At 47.3% G+C, this 24,810-nt stretch overlaps 1 protein-coding gene across 3 annotated transcripts in view; it reads left to right on the top strand.

Moving 5' to 3' along the window:
* Positions 1-24,810, top strand: part of LOC119955872 — a 163,189-nt gene that overhangs the window by 87,217 nt on the left and 51,162 nt on the right. For all 3 annotated transcript variants that reach the window (XM_038782515.1, XM_038782514.1, XM_038782516.1), the window contains one exon: positions 21,230-21,271. In XM_038782515.1, the coding sequence (XP_038638443.1) occupies positions 21,230-21,271 (42 nt within the window). The remainder of the gene's footprint in view (positions 1-21,229; positions 21,272-24,810) is intronic.

The raw sequence follows: 24,810 nt of genomic DNA, 5'->3' as shown, positions 1-24,810 counted from the left end.
AGTATCAATTTCAAAGGGCCTCTCCCCTCCAATAACCGCAATACATATTTCCTCAATATTGCTGATGTGTTCTCCCGCTTCCCCTTTGCAGTCCCTTGCCCCGACATGACCACGTCCACGGTCATTAAAGCCCTACATAGTGTCTTCACCCTGTTTGGTTTCCCCAATTATGTCCACAGTGACCGGGGCTCGTCGTTCATGAGCGACGATCTACGTCAGTACCTGCTCAGTAAGGGCATCGCCTCGAGCAGGACTACCAGTTATAACCCCAGGGGAAACGGGCAGGTGGAGAGGGAGAATGCGACGGTCTGGAAGACCGTCCTACTGACCCTGCGGTCCAGGAATCTCCCAGTTTCCCACTGGCAGGAGGTCCTCCCCGATGCGCTCCACGCTATTCGATCCCTACTTTGAACGGCCGCAAATGAGACCCCTCATGACCGCCTATTTGTTTCCCCTCGAAGCTCCACCTCAGGGGCCTCGCTTCCGTCCTGGCTGAAGACACCGGAGCCAGTCCTACTCAGAAAGAATGTCAGGAGCCATAAGTCCGATCCTCTGGTGGAGAAGGTCCAGCTCCTAAACTCCAACCCCAGTACGCTTATATCGAACACCCCGATGGCCGACAGGATACGGTCTCCCTCCGGGACCTGCCGCCCGCCGGTTCCAGTTCCACCACCATCACTACCGTCCCTCCACCGTATCCCGCCCAACCTACCATGACCAGCGCCCCCGCCCCTATATGGCTCCCGCCCGCCACCCCCCCTTCACCGATCCACAGGAATGAAACTCCAGAAGAGACGCTCCCGGAGTCCACGTCTGTACCTGCACCGGCACCCTCACTACCGATGCCAGCATGGACGCGTTCGACACCCGGGCCAGCAACAATGCCAGAGCTTCGGCGATCACAGTGCACAAACCGTGCGCCGGACCGGCTGAACTTACGAACCCGTCACCCCCGCCGGACTTCATTTTTTTAACGGGGTGAATGTATTATGCCAATAATCCACCATTGTATTTGTATCTGTGCTGTTGCCTTTGTTTGTATCTGTGCTGTTGCCCTTGTGGGCTCCTCCTATGGGCCATTGTATGGCATTATCCATAGGGGAACATGTTGGGGCATGTATGGGCTCCACCCATGGCTCCTCCCCTTGAAGGGGGGTATAAAGAGCAGTCGACCTGTAGGCGGTTCTCAGTATTGGATCAGTCACAGGCAGGCACTGTTCTAAGTTGATTAAAGCCACGGTTTACTTCTACTCATGTCTCGAGTGAATTGATGGTAGCATCAATACACATACGAGCTCTGAGTGTATCTGGGTCCTGGGTTGCCCATAATTCCCGTGGTCCTTTGCAGGTGGCCATCTGAGATGGCTACATCCCGCTCTTGATTCTGAACGTGAAGCGTGGTGGATCACACTGTTGAGCCCTCATCCGTCATTGGTGTGCCGGTTACCCTTGGTCAAGGACAGGTTCTACACTACTCTGCCTATGTTTTGGAGCATTTACCCAAGTCTTATTAACACATCATACATTCATAATCTCTAAGGGGTCACTATAGAACATTCAACTATTACACATTTAACTTATTCGCACAAGGGAATATCTAAGTATCACTATCTAAGCTACTCTCATGCTGCTGGCAAATATAAAAACGAATTTATGTACAATACAAAATTTTTAAACCAACAGCAGCATCACATTCCTACTTAACGTATCAACTTTACAGAGGTGTACAATCTTTATTTTTATTGGTGGTTACATTGTTTATTGGGTTGGGTGAATTCCGAAGAAGGGGGCTCGGAGTGTATATATCGGGGAGCGGGGAGGCTCTTTTTCGCCATTTGCGGAGTCTGGATGACACTCCAGATTATCACTATCACCAGAAGGGCCTCTATTGTACATGAAAGGGAATACCATTTTACAATGTTTTCGCACTAAGTGGGGGTATCAGTGTTTATCTCGATGTGTAGTGTGGTGTCCGGGCTAGGGGTATCATGTGTGGTCATGTTCGGGGCTGGTGTGGAGTGGGGTACAGAGGCTTGTAACGTGCGCAGTTGTAGGGAGTCCAGCGATGATCACAATGTAGGTCAACATCTTCATCTTGTCTTCAGTTCTTCATATATTCCTGGGGGTGCAAGCGTAATATCTGTTATCGTTGGTTAACATCTCGTTTTGTTTGTCTTTCTCTCCTTAAGTTCAATTACCCATTAGAATCGTCAGCGTGTGTGATTCCCTCATTTTTTTTTTGAAATAACCTTTTTTAGAGACAAGACAGGCAAGACATGGGCAGCATGGTAGCATTGTGGATAGCACGATTGCTTCACAGCTCCAGGGCCCCAGGTTCGATTCCGGCTTGGGTCACTCTGTGTGGAGTCTGCACATCCTCCTGTGTGTGCGTGGGTTTCCTCCAGGTGCTCCAGTTTCCTCACACAGTCCAAAGATGTGCAGGTTAGGTGGATTGGCCATGATAAATTGCCCCTAGTGACCAAAATTGCCCTTAGTGTTGGGTGGGGTTTCTAGGTTATGGGGATAGGGTGGAGGTGTTGACCTTGGGTAGGGTGCTCTTTCCAAGAGCCGGTGCAGACTCGATGGGCCGAATGGCCTCCTTCTGCACTGTAAATTCTATGATCTATGAAAAATTCTATGAAAACAAAAAAAATTCCTTTTAAGTTCAGAGAATCTCGTAGCTTGTGGTCGATGTGGGGAGTGGGCGGACAATTTCACCGTCCAGTCTTTTCCTTACTACAACCATTGATGATTAAGGCTTATTCTTAACTAGCCGAATTTTAGGGTGGCCGGTGTTATAAAGTTTCTTTGTCCAAGGGTCCAGAGGTAGTTCGCGTATAGCAGCATATGTGGCAACCAAGTGTGTCAAATGTGTAAATAGCAGGTGGGGAATAACCAGAGGGTCGCGGAAGGTAAAGGAATGAGTGCACAGACTGTGGCAAAGGGCATTCTTTAAACCACAATAAGAGCACAGAAGGGAAAACTAAGACCTGCCAAAGACAGTGAAAAGTGTAAAGAACCATTCCAGAGTACTCAAAGTCACGGGAACTTGAGGTGCGTGTGGGCAGCGGCAGGGCAAGAATGGGTGGGATTCCCGGGTAGGGGTAGGTGATCAGTGTATTTGCTCCACTACCCGAGCTAGCTGACCGGATGCATTTGGGGTCCTCAAGCGGGGCAGGGGTTAGTGCCGTTGCTCCCTACCTGGGTGACCGAACGAACGGAAAGAATTGTAACATGTGAGATCCAACAATTGTTCCTTTTAACGGCCATTGGTCAGTAAATGGCGTTGGAAGAGTAGCTATGACTGTATCACGAAATTGGGTGTCAGGCCGACATTAATTAAAACCATGTAGCAATAAGAAAAAAAGAAGGAAAGAAGGCGGGCAGGTTCCATCAGTAAATAGGACACGTAAATCTAATCAACTGGACACCTCGGGGTTCTGTATCGAAGAGCGTTGTAAAAGGGTTACCGTAACGGAAGTCAGACTCTGAATCGTCACCAGACTCGTGTCTGCCGTTTTTGTGCCATGGCCGCGTGGGCCGTCGTAGAATCCGAATCATCATGTCTTACCAATCTACAAGAGTTGTCGCGGTGCCGAAAAGGGGTTCGTTTGTCATGAGGCGTAGGGATGGTGGCAGTGAAGGGCAAATTACTGTTGTCGGGTGGTGGCGGTGGTTCTGGCTGTGGAAGGGGATATTGGGGGCCAAAAATGTCCTGGTCGTGGTTCCAGGGGTGGAGTGACTGGAGCCGGGGATGTTGTACCAGCGGTCAGTGATCATGGTCAATTCGGGAAGGCTGGCGCTATCGTCTGAATCAAGCTTAAGGTGGAAGGTCGTATTTGTGGGCAGAGACAAGGTCGGGTCTGTGGGCGTGGTCGTGCTGTCATGGCTGGGGGAGGGTTGGACTAGGTTGTCAATGGGTGGGGCGGAATTGTCTGCTATTGCCAGGGAGATATGGTGGGAGTGGTTACATTGGGTTCCATAGACTTTGAGCAGGTTGATGTGGAACCAACCAGTTTTACCATTGGGGTACATTATCTTGTACACTGAGAGGCTCACTTTGTCCGAAATGGAGTAGGGTCCTGCAAATTTAGGGGAGAGGAACAAACTAGGATTGTATAGGGAAACCATCACTTGCTGACCGACTGTATACTCTATGGGGTGGACCGTTTTATCAAAGCAGGCTTTTTCTTAGCGCCTAGTCGGACAGCTGCAGCGAGCTGTGCTGCTTTAATATTTTCCGTGACTTGTTGGACGCTTTTTCATGGACGAGGGCGATGACTGTGGGGCTTGCCAAATCGAGACCTAATAAATATTCAGTTCTTTTCATGGGCCGTCTGGTCATGAGAGTGTGGGGGTGAAATCTGTCGAACTGGATACTGTGTTCCTAATAAACATAAGGGCGAATTATAGGACTGTGTCCCATGTGGTGTTATGCTGTTGCACCATTTTTCTAATGGTCGCTTTCAAGGTGCGATTCATTCGTTCAACAATGCCGCTGGATTGGGGATGATACGCTATGTGAAATTTTTGCTTGATTCCAAAAATCGTTGGGACATTTTGCATGACTCTGCTAGTGAAATGGGAACCTTTGTCTGACTCAATGCTGTGGGGAAGACCCCAGCATGTAAATATCTGTTGGGTCAAAATCTTAGCTGTGCTTTCGCTGTGTTCGTCCGGGAGGGAAATGCTTCTATCCATTTTGTAAAGGTGACGATTACTACTAATACATACTTAAAACCATTTCTGCAGGGGGGAGAGGACCAATGTAGTCGAGCTGTAAATTTGTCCATGGGCTATTAACAGGTCGGGTGTGTCTCAATTGTTCTTTCTTGGAGCATCTTTCAGGATTGTTCTGTGCACAGATTAAACAATTCTCAACATAATGTGTGATGTCTGCTTTTAAATCGGGGCACCAGCACAAAGGTCTGAAATGGGCAATGGTATTGTCTATCCCCTGATGTCCGTGTCCGCCATGAAACTGGCAAATTACCTGGTTTCTGTCCTGGGTGGGGACCACTAAATTCAATTTCTCAAAACTATTCCGTCCTGTACTGTCAGTGAGTCCTTGAATTTGTCGTAGGGGGCTGGGAAGTTACCGTCTAAAACTTGCTCGAGTGTCGCCTGCCTTTTGGGCCTGGGCTAAATCTTCGATATTGGTCTGTGAAACCGGGACTGCATGTATCGGTTAACTTTCAGGGGGGGGGGGTTGCCAAAAGTGTCCGTGTCATGATCCTGACTTAGCTAAGGCGTCTGCCTTTACATTACCGGATAGGGAGGAACGATGATGGCTTCTCACTTTGATTATGCTATATGTTCGGTCTTTTGCTGTCTTAAGGAAATGCTTCAACAATGGGGCTGAGGGTAGGGGTTTACCGTCAGCGGATACGAGTCCTCAAGATTCCCACGGGGCAGGAATTCTGTCAAACTATTTCAGACATATAAACTGTCAGAATGTATGTCCGCTGGGGTCGGAAAGGAATCTGGGTGCTGCACTACATATGCTATAGCTGCTAATTCGGCTGCTTGTGATCCTCGGTGGCCGGAAATTTTAAAGATATTTCCTCTAATGCGTGTTCCTGTGCGTCTTCCACATAAATTCCACAACAAGTTATTCTCTTTCTATTCTCAATGGTGGAGGAACCGTCTACATAAAAATCGTTGTCCGTAGTCTGGGGATTCTGTGTTCTGATGCCTGCTCGTGTGTGTAGTGACTTTGGAATAAAGGGTCCTGTGTGGTGTTTGGCTGCAATGATCTGGCACTCATGGGGTTCCTGCATACTGGAGGTTGTCTGCTAAAAATGTGTGGGTAAGGAAATGGATGTTGGGTACGGGGTAAGGAAATGGATGGTGGGTACGGGGTCGGTTTGGGAGCGTGTGGAGGCTGCTTCATGCAGGGTTACCAGCTTGACAGCCCTGGTCGTGGCTCCCCTGCCGCTCCCGCCAGCCAGGTACTCCACCAGCCCTATAGTGGTGGCGGCTTTGCGGATTTGGGGCCAATGGAGGAAGCATGCGGGGGAAGTGGGAGCGCCGGTCTGGTCCCCAATATGTGACAACCACCGATTTGTCCCAGGGAAGATGGATGGCGGGTTTCGAGCGTGGCGGAGGGCGGGGGTGGGAAGGATGGGCGACTTGTTCCTGGAAGGGAGCTTCACGAACATGAGGGCGCTGAAGAAGAAGTTCGGGTTGGCGAGGGGGAATGACTTTCGGTACTTGCAGGTGCGGGATTTCGTACGTAGACGAGACGTCCTTTCCACGCCTTCCACCAAGAGGGATCCAGGGCAGGATAATTTCCAGGGGTGAGAGAGGAGAGTTTCAGATATTTATAAGGAGCTTATGGGAGCAGAGGACACAGGGACCGAGGAACTGAAGCTTAAGTGGGAGGAAGAGCTTGGTGGGGAATTGGAGGGAGGCATATGGGCAGACGCTCTGAGGAGGGTAAATGCAACCGCAATATGTGCCAGGCTCGGCTTGATTCAGTTCAAGGCGGTTCACTGGGCCCACATGACGGTGGCCCGGGTGAGCAAATTTTTTGGGCTGGAGGACAAGTGTGCTAGATGTGGGGGAGGACCAGCGAACCATGTCCACATGTTCTGGGCGTGTCCAAAACTCGGGGGATACTGGCAGGGATTTGCAGACGTCATATCCCAGGTGCTGAAAACAAGGGTGGCGATGAGTCCAGAGGTGGCGATGTTTGGGGTGTCGGAAGACACCGGAGTACAGTAGGGGATAGAGGCCGTGTTGTGGCCTTTGCTTCCCTGATAGCCCGGCGACGAATACTGTTGGCCTGGAGGGACTTAAAGCCCCCAAGGACCGAAGTATGGCTGTCGGAAATGGCAAGCTTTCTCGGCTTGGAAAAAATCAAGTTCGCCTTACGGGGATCACTATCGGGGGGGGGGTAGAATAGTGTAGAGTAGGGGGGAAGAATAGGCGGGTCTATCTGTGAGAGTGGTACTGTTATTTGCACTATGTTTTTTGTAATTGGTATCTGCACACTAATGTATATTACTATTTACAATGCCAAAAATACCTCAATAAAATTCTGTTAATAAAAAATGTGTGGGCTTTTTTGGGGTTGACCTTGCGTTCAATTGATTGTAAGAGACCTAGCAATTCTGAAAGAAGCTTAACATGCTCTTCCTCTTTGTATCCGTCTGTAAGAGCAAGTCGTCCACATACTGAATAAGGCATTCGGGGCGGGAAAATTTGGAAAGTCCATTGGAGAATTGTCGGTGAAAAATGGAGGGAGAGTTGTGGAAACCTTGCGGGAGGCACGTCCACGTATACTGCTGCCCTTGAAATGTGAATGTGAACTTGTATTGATAGGCCTTCTCTAAGGGGATGGACCAGAAGCCATTGCTAATGTCCAGCACTAAAGTACTTCGCTTGTACTCCCTGCTTGAGCATGGTTTCGGGACTCGTGGCAGCGGTGGGGGCTGCTAATGGGGTCACTTTGTTGAGCTCTCAGTAGTCAATGGTTAATCTCCATGAACCGCCGGGTTTCTTTACGGGCCAAATTGGGGCATTGTTTGTTGAGGCTACGGGTCAAATTACTCCTTGATCTAGTAAGCTATTGATTACTTTTGCGATCTCACACTCAGCTTGCTGTGGGCAACTGTATTGCTTCTGGGGCTTGGGATCAGGACGTGAAATTGTGACCATGCCTGGGATCTTCCCACAATCGTGTTTGTGTTGGGCGACGGCTGCTTTATGTTTTCTGAGGACCTCTCTAATTGTCTGGTCTGTACTAATTGTTTGCGGATCAAACCAATAGTCTCCTGAGCAAATCCTATGTTCGTAGTCCCCTACTGTGAGCGTAGCGGGGGCTCTCGCTGTTTTGGCCATTTTCCATACACCCCTATTCACTGGGTCTAAGGAAAGGTTGTGGGAGTTCATAAAGTCGATTCCTAGAATGTGCTTGGCTGTTTGGGGCAAATTGACTGAAACAACGGGGTGCCTGGTGTTTATGGTTCCTATCTGAATATCTACTGGGGCTGTAATGTATCCCTGCTCTACACGTCCTGTAAATCCACTAAGGGTGATGGTGTCTGTGATGGGCCATTTGTTGCACTGAAACATTGTGGAGGAGTTTAAAGTGGTACGGGACCCTCTTGTGTCCCAAAGGAATTCTACTGGATGTCCCCGGACTGTGCCTGTGACTGCTGGTCTGCCTGACTCTTCCCAGCGTATGTCGCAGACCCAAGTTGGGGAGTCCGAACACCGTCAACCTGTGGTGTTGATTACTACGTTATCTGTTCGGGTGCTAATGCTATGTAAGGGCCTAGCATTGCTCCTCGGTGGGGCGTTCGATTGCTGGTGCCGTTGCTGGTTCGGGGGTTTTGACTGTATTCGCGGGCGTAATGTCCCATGTGTCCACAATTATAGCAACCCCGCGGTGCCTGTGCTCTGGCATGCTGTCTTTTATGTCTGCTCTCATTTACCCATACTGGGTCCTGATTAGTCCTGACTGTGCATATTCGCCTCTGCCTTTTCCTGATCTGCCTTCCTATGTAGTGATTGTTCCCAAGCTCTGCAGAGTCTCTTTAAAACCCAAAATTCATTATGTGTGGCGTCTGCGGGGTTGTAATTTACACGAGCCTTTTGAACTGCTTCTGTGACGTGGGAGACTAAAATGTGGGCCCATTTCGTTGTGTCGTCGTTATCTAAGTGTTCAAATCCCCAAATACTGCTTTAAAAGGGATCCAAATGCAAATGCAGTCAGATGCTTTCCCTTCTTTTGCCTACAGTGGTTCAAACCTTCTACGGGGTCTCCCTTGTACCCGATCGCATCTAAAATGGCCATTTTCATCTCCTGTAGGCTTCCTCCTCCTATGTTTTGGGGTTCTGGTAAAGCTGAGCTGACGGACGGGTCAAGGCTCATGACTATAAGCTTAACTTCCTCCGGTTCGTCTAGACCGTGCATAAACGTTTGCTGTCGTACTCTCTCAAAGATATTATGTGGGTGTGCGGTGGGTTTGAATGGTTCAATTTTGGCACAGGCATCTCTCAATTGGGTGATGGTTAGTGGGTTGTGTAAAAGAAATCGGGCTCATCCCGATCCGATGACTTGCGCTGTGTGGTGACTGGATTCATGAGGGTGTGTGCAGTCAATGGTGCGGGTGCTTTCCTTTTCGGGTCCTGGGGGGCTCTGTTGTGATTTTCGGTATTCTCCACATATCTATGGGCGGTTTCATTTAGTTCTTGCGAATTGGGTCCATTCTCCTCATCTAAATTTTGTCCAAAGGTATCTCTGAATCCGTTTTGCACTGACAGTAGAGACTGCAACTTATCTATTTGTCGACTACATTTCGCATGATCTACTGATCTCTATCTGTTCTGTAGTGGAGTGTTGGAGCGTTCGTAAAGCTGCCTTTAAATCTGCACATTGTCTTGTTAACTGTGCTACCTGCTGTTCTGTCTCTTGTACCTAAATTGTGCGCTGTGTATCTTGGTAGGCCTTATCGTACTGGGTCTGAAAGCTGCTAAGGTGAACTAAACGAGATTGGTGTGCCCGTTTGACATCAGCCATCTCTTTATCTTCAGCTGCCAACTGTTCCCAGAGTTGCTCATTATTCTTTTCACATTCACGATAGTTTCCCTCATTCTTCTCTTTCTCAACTAGCTGTCCTCTGTGCCTCGCAACTGTGCCAAACAGGACACTATTGCCATCGGCGTACGAACTTTCTCTGCATTCTTCTTAGGTACCTCACTTAGGTTGTCCCACCAGGTTTGTCCTATGCTTCCTGGACCTGACTCATCATTTGAAAAAAACTCGGACCAAAGAGGCCATCCTTTTCACTTCAAATACTTCCTCAACTCTTTCCATATGGGGCACTGCTCTGCTCTGTTGGTCGCTGCGACCTCAGGTTCCTGTGGGTTCATTAAGAGGTCCATTGCTTTTCTGGCCATTGCTACTATTATCTCTGTTTTTCTACCGTTAATCTCTGTTCTCCTACTGTTAATCTCTGTTCTCCTACCGTTAATCTCTGTTCTCCTACCTCTAAGTTCTCTTTTGCTCTGCTTCTAACTTCTCTTTTCCTACCGTCAATTTGGGACAGGGGGAATAAGGCGAGGATTCGAACAGCGGGTATGGGCTAGGCTATTTTCAGGTTCACAATACTCACGATAGTTTCATGCAAAATCTAATGAGTTTACGTTATATCCCTGTTAGTACGCATGCAGGTTAATACACACTTCCGAATCTTGGTGATTTGATCGATACGGACCTTACACTTATGGTTTCTTTCACTTTTCCTCAATTGGATTTCTAATGCAAAGTTTTGTGGGTTCTCTCGGAGTGACAAAATCACTTCTAGGTCGAGTCCCGTCAGATATCGACAATCATGTTGCCCATCGGCACCGGAGTCACCAATAATGTTGCTCTTTTTAATGAGTGGAATACTATCCCACCAATCGGCACCAATAATGTTGCCAAATTAACTAGATATGGCAGTTATTAATGATAATATTGCTTTTCAGAGTCGCTAGGTATCAAATGATACCACCAGAAGGCTTTACCGGATATCGATCAAAGACCAAACAACCAGTTAGTCTGTTCAAGTTCAAAGATAGTTTATTTACACACAAGGATTACTTCGACATGCAACATCAAACACTACAAGTTAAACTACAGCTAACAACTACAATAACCTATAATTAACTTCAGCGCAATCGGCTCTTTGCAGATGAACAAGGCCTTTGTTTGGATCTTGCATGGCTGGGTAGAAGAAGTGGCTTCGTTTCTGCTGGCCTCAACTGTCTGGTAGTGATCGTTGGTCTTGAACTTGTCTTCTGGTTGTAATGCTACACTTGGTTTTAGGCGTAGGTCGGGGCCAAGAGAGACCAATCACATGGCTGTGTCTCTTTTTATCCCTCTGGGATTTCGCGCACTTGGGGCGGTCCTTAGCATTGGACCCAATAATTCGACAGGCTTTGATCGTTGCCTTCGATTTTGCTCAATAAAGGGGCGAGTGCCTTGATGGCTGGGAGTGTCCTGAGCGGTCATTGACCTTAGCAAAGGGAGTGGTGCCAGTTAGTCTGCATCTATATCGGTTACCTGAGTACATAGAACAGTACAGCACAGAACAGGCCCTTCGGCCCTCGATGTTGTGCCGAACAATGATCACCCTACTCAAACCCACGTATCCACCCTATACCCGTAACCCAACAACCCCCCCCTTAACCTTACTTTTTAGGACACTACGGGCAATTTAGCATAGCCAATCCACCTAACCCGCACATCTTTGGACTGTGGGAGGAAACCGGAGCACCCGGAGGAAACCCACGCAAACACGGGGAGGACGTGCAGACTCCGCACAGACAGTGACCCAGCCGGGAACCGAACCTGGGACCCTGGAGCTGTGAAGCATTTATGCTAACCACCATGCTACAGTCCTTTTGTTCTGGGGAAATGGGCCGTTAGAATGCAAACGAGCGGGGGGTTTCGATCGCGTCTAGCCATCTGGGTGGCAAATACGCACACGAGCTCTGAGTGTGTGAGAGTCCTGGGTTGGCCATAATTACCATGGATCTTTGCAGTTGGCTATCTGAGATGGCTACATCGGAAAATCCAGCTTCGCAAAAAAACAGGATCGGCAGCGGATGTCGATCCATTTACGGTGCTACCCCCTGCTGATGCGCGATCGAGTTCCTGCCCGTCCTCCAACAGGAGGAATACAAATGGGTGTTAATGATCCATTTGCATCCACTTAGCAGGCCAGGTACCATATTCTCTTGGCCCAGGTGATTCTCCCACCCTCTGGGCTGGGAATCATGTGGACGAGAATTACTGCAGGCATGGACAGCGTGACCCTGATGTGGTGGACCTCGCAGTAGGCCAAAGTATATCCGATGGCCAATCACCCCACGCCCACCCCACTCCTCTGAAGACCCCCTAAATAAAGACACCTCTCAGAAAAAAGACCCCTGACAGGCCACCTCCCCGAAAAGAGACCCCGGACTGGAAGCTAGAGAACAATCGAGACGAGGCAATGAAAACACTTCTGTTGATTCATCTGAACAATGTACTTGCTGACTCAGACACAGAAAGCATTGAGGGCTGGATTCTCTGACTTTAAGTCTATGTCTAGCATGTGTCTAGTATTACGACCAAAAAGTCGGCGGCGCCCCTACACTCATGCTCCGCCCGGCTTTCCCTGCAGACACGGCCAGAGAATTGCCGGCTCTGTGGCCACACATGCGTATGGCGGCGACCTGCAGCGGTCGTGCCGTAGAATAGCAGCACGGTAGCACAAGTGATTAGCACTGTGGCTTCACAGCGCCAAGATCTCAGGTTTGATTCCCTGCTGGGTCACTGTCTGTGTGGAGTCTGCACGTTCTCCCCATGTGTGCTTCGGTTTCCTCCCACAGTCCAAAGACGTGCAGGTTAGGTGAATTAGCCATGATAAATTGCCCTTTCTGACCAAAAAAGGTTAGGAGGGATTTTTGGGTTACGGGGAGAGGGTGCATGTGGGGCTTCAGTGGGTCGGTGCAGACTCGATGGACTGAATGGCCTCCTTCTGCACTGTATGTTCTAATATGACACCCCATATTGTGGATATGGCGAACCCAGCCTGCCAGATAGTGCCTCCCGTAACCATCTTGCCACCCCCACCAGTCCCCCCCCAGCCCCGCCGAAGCCCCCCCTGGCCAGCGGAAAGACTTCCCCTACCCCACCCCCGACTGGCGGTGCTGGAGACAGTCTGCAGCCGCCACGGGAGGTTGACGAAACATGTGATCCACGCCATCAGGAAGTCGGCCCACCAGAGGCGGAGCATCGAGGGAAGGCCTTCAGGTTACGTCCTGAGGCCGTCCCAACGGCATGCGGCGTACTCACCGGTTTGGAGGGGGCGGAGCATCTGAAGACAGCCGCCGCTCTCGATTTCGGCGTCAAAAGGGATTCTCCACCCAATCGTCGAATGTGATTTTGGCGTCGGCAATCGGAGAATCCCGCTCGAGGTGTCAATTTGTGGAAAGAGAAACCAGTCAGCTGTGTTTCAACCCCTCAGATACTTGAGCTGCAAACCATTAATTTCCCTCACTCTGCTGTGATTCCACATATACACAGCTGTTAGCTTTGCTTCATTCATCTTCCTTCACTGCCCTGAAGTGCTCCACAATGTTTATAATCTTTGATTGACAGGTTCTAACCCACTTCATACAGAATTAAAGGCCCCAGACAGGGAGAAATCGTAAGGCTGGCGTCAAATCCGGGCGGGTTTGACGCCAGCCTCCCCCTCCCCGACCGGGAACCGATTCTGGTCCCCAGTCGGGGCTAGTATGCCGCGGCCGTGAACTCCGGCATCGCGGGCTTAACGAATTTTGTTAAGCCCGCTTGCCAGAGTTTGCGCCGGCTGACCCGTCACATGACGTCAGCCGCGCATGCGCAGATTGGAAGACTCCAACCCACGCATGCGCAGATGACGTCATCGCGCATTTGCGCGAAACCCGCGCATGCGCGGGCCGGGATGCCCCTCAGCCGCCCCGCGAAGTGATACAGCGGGGCGGCGGAAGGACAAAGAGTGCGCGGGAATCGGACCCGCTGCCGTGGTACTGCCGTGCCAATCGGTGCCATGGTTTTCAAAATCGGGACTTTACGGCCGTTTTTACGAATGGCCAGACCAGGTGTGTTTGCCGTTCGTAAAAACAGCCGTAAAGGGCTTGGACTTCGGCCCATCGGACAGCTGAGAATCGCTGTTGGCCGTAAAAAAACGGCGGCAGAGTTTCGAGTCGGGCGTGGGGGGGGGGAGAATAGCGGGAGGGCGTCAGACTTGCGTGCCCGTAAAATTTACGAACCCCGCTATTCTCCGCACCGTCGTGAGTGCGGAGAATTGCGCCCTAAGTGCTTTCCAATCACCTCCCTTCACGATTAAGTGATTTTGAAGTGGTCAGCTGGAAATTGACACTACTTAACTCTGTTTGAAGTGGTTGTTGTTTATAAACATTGCTGCAAGAGCCTGCATTTGTGTAAATTTAAAATTGTGCTTTCTTAATTTCTAATTTTTTCTATTTCTAATTCACAAGTACATTTAAAATAGGAATGTGTTTTATGGGAATATTATTTTTACTTGCAAACAGGAAAAAGCATTCTCCATTCAGAGTATTTTGATACCAAGAAAAAGGTTGGTGGTGATTTAGCAGAAAGGAAGTGCTTCAAAGATTATTATGACTAACTTATATAAATTATATGAATTGGCTTTATAGCTTGTCAGCTTTGAAATTCTGTGTTTTCCTGTGTAGACAGTAATGCCCCATGTCAGTAAATGTAGCAATGTAGTGTGCATCTGTAAGCCACAGTGGTGTGTGAACTATCATACAAGATGGTTATAACTTTTTACTACTTCCTAGTAACTGGTCTGGTAAGTTCTGCAGTGGTTAATTCACTTGTTTGTTTTGCAATTTATTTCATACTTTTGGATGAGAGCAAGAGGATATTTTTACGTTCAACGCCTAGGTGGTAATTTGGCGGAGCAGACCTCTTTCCAACCCCATTCAGCACCCCCATTGTGGAACTTGCCTGATTTTTGTTTCATTGGTTTCTTCAATGCTGTCTGGTAGATTCTTTCAAACATTTAAGTAAGATGTTCTTCAAATCTGCTTCAAATGTTCTTTTTGTGAAGTTAAATTTATGTACAATAATTATAATTCCCCTCCCTAATTTGAAGTGGTATTCTGAGTTTACCTTCTCTATAATCATTCTGATGAGGTTTCCTTCCTTAACAGACTTATTTCTGGTCTGGGAAGTTTGAGCTTATCTAACTTTGTTAATAGTTCATCTCATTTTAGAATTCAGGGTTTGCCATTTTGCTGTTCCATTCTCTTCAGTACATATACATGTTTTAGTTGCTGCATTCTCTTGTTCTTTCAGACTGTTATTGTCTTAAGAAAGTAAAATGAGAGGCCTGAGATTATAATGTGTGCACAGTCTATTATGTAACCTTAGTGAAGGAGCTTTTGTAGACTCATGAGATGCAGTATCCACTTTGGACTTTCAACATGCACCTCTCGTTACCTAACCTAGAATTTGAATTTCCCAAATGGAGTTTAGTGCTCTAATTAAGATTGAAATAATTTCTTCTGAGAATTCTCATCGAATTGACTCCTCAGATATGGTGAATGAATGTTTGCATTATGGAGAGAAATTCTGAAAAATGAGCTGCTAGATCCAGGTAAGTGTGGGAGGATTTTTCACGTGGAATAATGGGTGGGATTGGATGTTGAGTTCAATATTAAACCGGAAAAAATCCAAGCATGGATCGCCCTGTTGACTTCCACATTTGCTCCCATCTGTTAAGCTATGTGCACGCAATCACCTTGGAAGACGCGAGTGCTGTGAATTGGCTTAAATTAATCATTCAGTTAAAGCCAGATTGACATGGAATTTCTACTTCATCTTTGGATGCAAGTGTTTCTTGAGCCTCCAGGAACTCACCAGTGAAAGCAAGAAAAGAGCACAGTGGCAACTTGGGCTGAAGCATGACAGGAAAAATATGCCAATGATTACTTGGTACTCCCAGTTGCTTTCTGACTTGTGTGAAAGGGTTTATTCTCAGTACTTGTACACCTACACTAGAGGTTTGAGGTTTTGACCTGTACTTTGGAGCTTTGATTTATCAGATCAACATGGGTACCACTTGCACTGTTTCTGATTGTAACTGAGAGGTGGACCAAGCAGGAACACCAACGCCTGAAGCCCGCTGCTCACAGACTTGCAACTCTACAGAGAGAAGAGATCAGCAGAGGTTCAGCTTGCAGAAGTCATACCCAACACAAGGCAGAGGATAAGCTTCCTTGACATGTCATGTGTGATAACATTTGTGTTCCTTACGTGAGTGCACCCACAGTTTCTCCACATTATGTTCCATTTCTAGCTTGTTGCCCACTCACTTTATCTATAGCCAGGATTCTCTGTTGCGAGTCCTCTCCATTACTGCTGCTGACGAGGACAGGGAATTTTGCGCTCAGCCAAATCTCCCATTCACTGCAGCAGGATTGGAGAATCCTGCTGTCGTGAGTGGAAGAAGAATTCCACCCTATATCTCTGTGTCCTCCTCATAATTTTCATTACCACCTAGCTTTTTATCGTTATCAAATGGGAATACATTACTCTCAGTCTCTTTGTCAATATACCATAGATGTTGGCATATATACCTGGCTTGTAGCCTTTATAGTACATTTGTAAATAGTTCTTAGATTAAATAAAACCTTGCCTATGTGTGACTATGAAGTCTTCTCAAGACCTACCAAACTAACCAACACCTTACAATGTGGGTAGTCACCATTTTGAAATTTTTCAAAAAGTCAGTAATTCATTTTAAATTAAATTGGCACAGTTTATTGAGAAAACCGATTGCACAAAGATAACTTTAGCCACAATGAAAACATTTTAAAACCGGTCAAATTAGTTCTCTTTGGCATCCGATGCAAAGAGTTCAGCAAATTCATTCGGAGTGACTTTGACTACAGCATCATCCTAAGGGTTCAATATGGATCAGATGTGGAACTTTTGGTTTTAGAATCTGCCCTCCACAAGAATAATCTTCGTCTCCATCCATTGAATTAGATATTCTGCATGTTTTGAATGACTTGATGACAGTTTATGTACTATTAGCATCCAACAATTTGATGACAAAACCACACAAAACATTTTTTTCTCCCCCCTCAACCTATTGTTCAGTGTGAACATGATCAATGGTGGTTTGTTGGAGCACACATCCTGTGGTTCAACTGCAAATATGTGGATCCGTTATTTCTTCACAGGTCCCTCTTGATCTCATTGGTTATTTGGGAGTTGAACATGTCCCATACTAATAAACTGCATTCATTATATAGACCACCGATTCCACACATGGGCTTCCCCAAATTACCTGCAAGGAACTTGATTTTCGGCATGGCTTTGCATTTGAAAAATACCAAAGGCTATAATAAGACCATAAGACATAGGAGCAGAATTAGGCCACTCAGCCCATCGAGTCTGCTCTCCGCCATTTAATCATGGCTGATATGTTTCTCATCCCCATTCTCTCCATAACCTCTGATACCCTTTTTAAATTTCCTTCCGTTGGCCATGCAAACTAGTACCACTGGGAATCTTTGCTTCTCGTGCCCTGTAATTTTCAATAGATTTGTTTTTGAACCTTACCACTCCATGGTTTGGTTGCTGGAACTATCAAAATTCATGGGCTTTTCATCCATGTTGCTGAGTGGAATAATAGATTGTTTATTTGCTGCTGTCTGATGATGATATGCTGGGCACTGCAATTTTGGCATTGAGTCTTTTGGTAATCTGAGAGATCTTAGTCTTGTGCTGCAGCACTAAACATTTTCATTTCATGAAGCGACTTTGTTAGTTTTGTTGGAATTTTTATTTCTCTTTGTTGTTCGCCAAACGGGGTCTGCTTTGTGTGGGTATCTTAAACTCCTGAACATCTTTGCAAATTATTGATTCCTCGCAGCCAGTTATATAGTAAGTAAAACATGCGTTTGCAGGGCAAAACTTTGAAGCTGACTACTAATATTAGTATAGTATGTCATGGCTGAAAAAGGAGGTCGACTTACATGGTGTTTCTGCAAATTGTTGGGGTGGAAAAAATGCAGTTGCTCTATAATCTATTAAAATCCTGGACCAGATCCCAACAGTGGCTAGGATACTGGACAGAATCACCAAAATTTTATTTTAATTTTGTAAGACTGAGAAAAGGATGCCTTGCCCGAAGAGTGATTTCATGCAAAATAGGGAAATTATAGATTAAAACAAACTTTAATACTAACACAGTATTAAAATATGTTTAATCTTTCACACAAGAAAATAGCTTTTATCCCTTAAACAATGCTAATCAATACAGTGACGCAATAACTTTAACTACTATCTTTATTCCCACTCAAACAACAAAACCATCTCTGCCCTCGATCTATTTTTAAATACAGTTAGCAGACCCAGCATACTTGCTTAAGAAATGTACTTTGAGATTGTTTTAAGAGATAGACCTGAATCCTGTCAGAACATGGTTTGACTTTCAGGAAAACTGCACAATCCTGCTTCTCTGCTAAAATGCCTGATTCTCTAGCTCCTCCCATTAGTTACATCATTTTACCAAGCTGAAACACAATGGGCGGGATTTTCTGTTGACTGATGCTGAAATCAGGGTGCGTAATCAGGCAGAGAATAGCTCCCAACACCAAAATCGCTGCAGGCGGCGGTTTGACGGTGAATCGTGATGCTCCACCTCCCCGAAAATGGATTCAATGTGACGCACGCGGTGCGCAGTTGAAACACCGTTTGCATATTATTAGTGGGCCGACCTGCGATTCTCCGCCTCTGATGGGCTGAATTCCCCACAGTGCTGTCCATGTGTGCTCTCACAAATCGTGAACCTGGTGTGGTGGCTGCTGAGAAAGAAGGCATATAGACAATGTCCAGCACCGCCATACTTCGCCAACAGCTGGTCGGGGGATTCTTCCAGGGCTGGGGGAGTGGTGGAGGGTGGTCAGGAGGTGGACTGTGGGGTCGGGGTGGACGGGTACGCAATGCCATTACCGCAGCCGCTTTAAACCTGGTGCCCTGGGTCGTGTAGGTGACCCCCCTCCCCCACGAGTGCACAACCTGACTCATCTTTTCGGCCCCGATCAATGTGTGTGTGGGGGGGGGGGGGTGGATGTATTGTTTAAGCGCGGCTGCATTTTGTCAGCCCTGCGAGTGTCCATCATGGACCCGGTGATTCTCGCACCGTTTTTCATGGGTTTCGATGGTGTTCCATGCAGCGCCGGTGCTAGCCCCTCACCGGTAGCAGAATCGGTGCAAGAGTGGTGCCGATTTTTCTGATGTGAAATTCCATGTTGGCGTCAGCACTTAGACTCAGAAACGGAGATTCCGGCCCAATGTATCTAATTAACTACTCCACATGGAACTGTCTTAATCCAAACAAAAATCCATTAGCCCAAGCTTTTACAATGTTTTAACTGCATCTCCGCCTCCCAAAAAAATAGTTGCCTTTGAAATCAGAATTTTTAAAACACTACAGCAGTCATACACACACTACTAGTATGCCCTGGTCTAAAGTAGATTGTAAATAGCTGATGCACCCACTAGTTACAGTCTTTTAACTTGAACAAGCCCCATTTATTCCCTGCTCTTTGTTTCCTGTCCATTAACCAATCTCTATCCATGCCATTATACCTTCTCAATCCAAGGTCTCTTAACTTATGTCTTAATCTTATGTGTGATACCTCATTGAATGCCTTTTGGAAATCCAAATATACTACATCTACTGGCTCCAGTAGTGAATGGTGTTGGACAATTAAACAACTAATGAGAGAAAGTTGCACAAATATCTCCCCCATCTTCAATAATGGTGGAACCCAGCACATCAGTGTAAAAGATCAGGCTGAAGCATTTGCAACCATCTTCAGCCAGAAGTGCCAAGTAATGATCTATCTCAACCTCCTCTTGAAGCCCCCAGCATCACAAATACCAGTCTTAAGTCAATTTGATTCACTCTTCGTGATATCAAGAAAGGTTGAAGGCAGTGGATACTGCAACAGCTATGGGCTCCGACAACATCCCAGCAATAGTACTGAAGGCTTGTACTATAGAACTGACCACACCTGTATCCAAGCTGTATCCACTACAGCTACAACTGGCATCTAATAACAATGTGGAAAAAGTGGGGTTTGTGTGACAGAAATGTTATTTGCCATATATCAGCCCAAGCATGAATGTTGGGCCTTGGGCACCATCCTGAGGAATTCTTACAGCGATGTCCTGGGACTGAGATGATTGACCTCTAATTACCTGTGTGCCAGGTATGACTGCAACCTGTGGAGAGTTCCCCCCACCCCCCGATTCGCACTTGACAGTTTTTCAAGGGCTCCTTAATATCATATTTGGTCAATGGTTCCCACTGTTCATTTGCTGCCATACCTTTTACCCAATCCGCCAGCTCTCCCTTCCAGAGTTTCAAGTTCTTGTATATGTCAGTATTTCATTCATTCAAGGGGAAGGCGTAGTGTTATTGCTGCTGGGCTTGGAATGCAGAGACCAAGGGACCAGGCTCTGAGAATCTGGCTTCAAATTCCACTATGGTAGATGGTGAAATTTGAATCCAATGAAATATGGAATTAAATGTCTAATGATGACCATGAAGCCATTGTTGATTGTTGTAAAACCCTATCTAACTCGAGAATGCCCTGGAAATCTGCCATCCTACTTGGTTTGTGACTACATGTGACTCCAGATCCATAGCAAAGTGGCTGACTCTTAAATGTCCTGCGAAATGGCCTACTCTGTCCAAGGGCAATTAAGGTTGGGCAATTAAATGCTGGCAATGTCCACTTTCCATTAATGAAGGAAAATAAATTCTGAGACACTTGGGGCGAAATTCTCCGACCCCCACGACGGGTCGGAGAATAGCGGGAGGGCCTTCCCGACATTTTTCCCGCCCTCCCGCTATTCTCCCCACCCCCCCCGCCCAACTCCCGACACGAATCGCTGCCGCCGTTTTTTTACGGCCGGCAGCGATTCACAGCTGTTCGATGGGCCGAAGTCCCAGCCCTTTACGCTGTTTTTACGAACGGCAAACAGACCTGGTCTGGCCGTTCGTAAAAACGGCGGGAACAACTCGCTTTTTATAACCATGGCACCGATTGGCACGGCAGTACCACGGCCGTGCCAAGGGTGCCATGGGCCCGCGATCGGTGGGCACCGATCGCGGGCAGCGGGCCCGATGCCTGCGCACTATTTGTCCTTCCGCCGCCCCGCAGTATCCATTCGCGGGGCGGCTGAGGGGCATCCCGGCCCGCGCATGCGCGGCTGACGTCATATGACGCGTCAGCCGGCGCTAACTCCGGCAAGCGGGCTTAACGAAATTCGTTAAGCCCGTGATGCCGGAGCTTGCGGCGTCGGGCTGCTAGCCCCGACCGGGGACCAGAATCGGTTCCCGGTCGGGAAGGGGCGCGCTGGCGTCAAACCCGCCCGGGTTTGACGCCAGCCTTACGATTTCTCCCGTTTTGGGAGAATCGCGCCCTTGGGATTTTCCTGAGGTCATGAAAAGAATCATATAAATGCAAGTTTTTACTTTGCTTTCTTTATTTGAGTCTATATCTAGAGACCATGAGTAGAATTATGTATACATCAGTGGCCTTTGCTTTTGCCCTACTTACAAATGTCTACGTCAAGATAAGTATTTTAAGTATTATATTTTGGTTTACATTTGAATGATTCTGTCCTTTGCAGGTGTTAATGCCAGGGGTTGATACAAAGCATGATGACATTCAGGTAAATACAACCCATGTTCTTTTACAAATTGTTGACATTTTTCTATCTAAAGAAACCCAACTTCTGTCTCTGCTGTGAATTTGCTCATGTCAGTAGCCTCCACACTGTCAACTTTTGAGGTCATAGCAGATACTAAAATGATGGAAAGTAGTTAATTAATTTAATCATGAATTGAACAAAGTGGTGCAGGTTGTCACATAAATGCGTAAATTCTGAAAGTTGAAGTTTTCTGAATGTTGATGACACCAAGTATTGTGAGATATGGAGAAGGTATGAATTTAGTAACCCTGGCAGTTGATTGGGGTACTACTGAATTCAAGCTATCTAAAAGATGGTTTGCAAGTGAGCAAATTTAGAAGGCTGCAGTGACACCAGAACATTTGCCTGAAAATAAAGGACTCGGTGGATAACAATGGTCCATACCTCCATGTTCCCCAACATCGCATTTAGGGATACCCATATGATGATGACTGGGAATCTCTCTAGGAAGTTCCCATGTAAGGGTTTACCTGGCATTGCCCAGAAACGTTAATTTCCTCTGGACAATTACGCTGGGAACCATCTGACAGAAGCGATTTAGACCACATGGTTCTGCCAGTTTTACCCTGTTACTCTGAAAGAGGTAGAAGGAAAACAAAACTTATTTTTTTAAATAAATTTAGAATACCCAATTCTTTTTTTCCAATTAAGGGACAATTTTGCATGGCCAATCCACCTACCCTGTACATCTTTGGGTTGTGGGGGTGTGGACCCAAACAGACGCGAGAGAATGTGCAACCTCCACATGGACAGTGACTCAGGGCCAGGATCGAACCTGGGTCCCCGACGCCGTGAGACAACAGTGCTAACCACTGTGCCACCATACCGTCTCTAACTCCACAGTAACTATTTAAACACCTAGACCCAGCCACGGGGAGAATGTGCAAACCCCACATGGACAGTGACCCAGGGCCAGGATCGAACCCGGGTCCTAGGCGCTGTGAGGCAGCAGTGCTAACCACTGCACAACCATACCGCCTCTAACTCCAGAGTAACACGGGCCACCTCTTACAAACACGACCCCCCCACCCCAGGGGATCCACCAAACCACCCATCATCACCAGCCTTACACCCCCTGTCAGAGTGACCCCTCTCCCTCCCCTCCACCCTTCCCTAAATTTTATAACTTACCTGCTACTTGTAAATTGTCCCTTTAAACCTTCCCTTTACGGCAGCTACTGCCGGGGCCAAGATTTGCTGCTCCTGTCTCACCCAGCCTGTGAGGAAGGTTGGGCGAAACAGGGGCTTCGGAATGCCAGCACAGGCAAGTGATGAGAGTGGTAATCCACCAGAGATTGCCACTCTGAGGAAGTTACGGGCCAAAGAAATTCTCTAACTCAGGTTTTCTCAAAGATTTCCAGCCTTGGAACCCCTACCATGGGCACAAGGAACCTTAAGCATTCTCATAATGTTGACACTCCTTTTTCTTGCCCTGAAATGGGTACGAACACAGAAATCAAATGAAAACAAGTATTTTCTGGCTATATTTCTGCATATCTTAATCTGGTAATCATTAAAAAGTACTCAAGCCAAGGAATGATGCTGGAAAGCCGATTCTAATATTGTTCACACTCGATCTATCTCTCCCTCACACACTCTCATGTCTCTCTCACATTCTCTCACACACACACACACACACACACACACTCTCGTCTCTCACTCACACCTCTCTCGCACACATTTGCCCCATTCTCACACTCTCGCCCCTTCCTCTCACACACACTCACCCCACTCTTGCAAGCACACTCGCCCCTCTCTCACACACGTACACTCGTACCTCTTTCTAACACACACACTCACCCCCTCTCTCATACACACACTCAGCTCTCTCGCACACACACACTCACCCCTCTCTCGCGCACACATACTCACCCCTCTCTCGCACACACATACCTGCCCCTCTCTCTTACACACACTCACCCCTCTCTCCCACACACACTCACCCCTCTCTCTCACACACTCACCCCACTCTCTCTAACACAAACTTACCCCCCCCTTGCAAACACACTTCTCTCATCTCTCTCTCTCACACACAAGCACAATTGCCCCCTCTTTCTCACAGTCCCCCCTCTCTCTCACACACTCACCACCCTCCCTCTCTCAAAAACTCACCACCCTCTCTCTCACACACACACACACCACTCTCACACACTCACCCCCCCTCTCATGCACACTCACCATCCTCTCTCTCTCACTCACACGCTCACACCCTCTCTCACTCACACATTCATCACCCTCTCTCACACTCGCCCACATTCCCACACGCTCATCCTCACACACATACATACGTCCTCACACACGCACACATACTCACCCTCACATACACACACTCATCCTCTCACAGATTTAAATTCCCTCAATCTCCAGGGTGTTAATGTACCCCTGTGGATTACCAGTTCGATAATTGCTATGCTACATTACCCTGTTGCATCACATCCTGTCAGCTTTTCCAATTTGAAATAACAATGGAAAGCACCAATTTTTTGTATAGTTGTAACAACAGCCAGAATAAATCAACCAGAAACCTGTAGGTAGTTGATGATTCCTTCAACTATGACTCTCATGGGCTAATTAATGTAGCTGCTGGAATGTTGTCATATTCTACACCGCAGTCAGTCATGCCTCCCTGTTGGTCCCACTGGGAATGTCATACTTGATGGTCTGGGGTGGTGACAGCGAAAGCGACTGGCCAAGAATGGAAAATGCAGGTGTCCATTCTGTTTCCTGGAGATCGTTCTGCCGATGAAGAGGACAAGGAATAGTTTGAGAGAACCTTGAGACTTCTTAACAAGACAACTGTTTGTTTGAACCCCAAAGGTTCTCCCATGATGCGCAAGTAGGGTATAACCTGTTACTTTCAATGTTGTTTTGATCGTGTTGCTGTTACTCAAGTTCTGTTGTATGTTTAACTATTAAAGCATCACAGTCACTGCTATGGTAAACGCCTCCAGAAAATCGAGACTAGCTAAACTGAACTGGCTCCGTTCTCAGTAGTGTGACAACCTGCTTAGCTGGTTGGGTGCACTGAAAGGTAATTTCATACAAGATCACCCCTGCTCTGCCAGGCAGTCCTCCCCACTATAGTCAGTTGCTGGTGGTAGTACAAACGCATTAGCAAACAACATAAAGACTTGGATTAGGCACGCGCCCCAATGTTTTAAATAACACTGGTCCTTCCTGCATGTTCAGTTGTGTGAGATTCCTACTGCTCCTGCTTGTAGCTACTCTCACCAGGAGATCTGCCATCGTGATATTTCACACCTGTCCTGAGCCATCTTCACACATCCAATGTAGCTTGTCTGCAACAGCTATGGCTGGGTCAACATCCTCTTTATGCTGTACTCCACTTTGTCCTCAGAAGAGATCCTTGTAGCTATTCAGCTCGGATCAAATGGTCAAAATAAAGTTTGACACATACTGATGGGTATCACCACATCTTATCTATCGTGCTGGTCACACTGCATACTCCGCCCCTTCTTGGGTGGGCTCACTACCCATAA

The sequence above is a fragment of the Scyliorhinus canicula genome, chromosome 21, assembly GCF_902713615.1.
Source record: "Scyliorhinus canicula chromosome 21, sScyCan1.1, whole genome shotgun sequence".
NCBI classification, from domain to species: domain Eukaryota; kingdom Metazoa; phylum Chordata; class Chondrichthyes; order Carcharhiniformes; family Scyliorhinidae; genus Scyliorhinus; species Scyliorhinus canicula.
The sequence above is the reverse complement of the archived record's forward strand: the minus strand, read 5'-3'. Positions and strand labels throughout refer to the sequence as shown.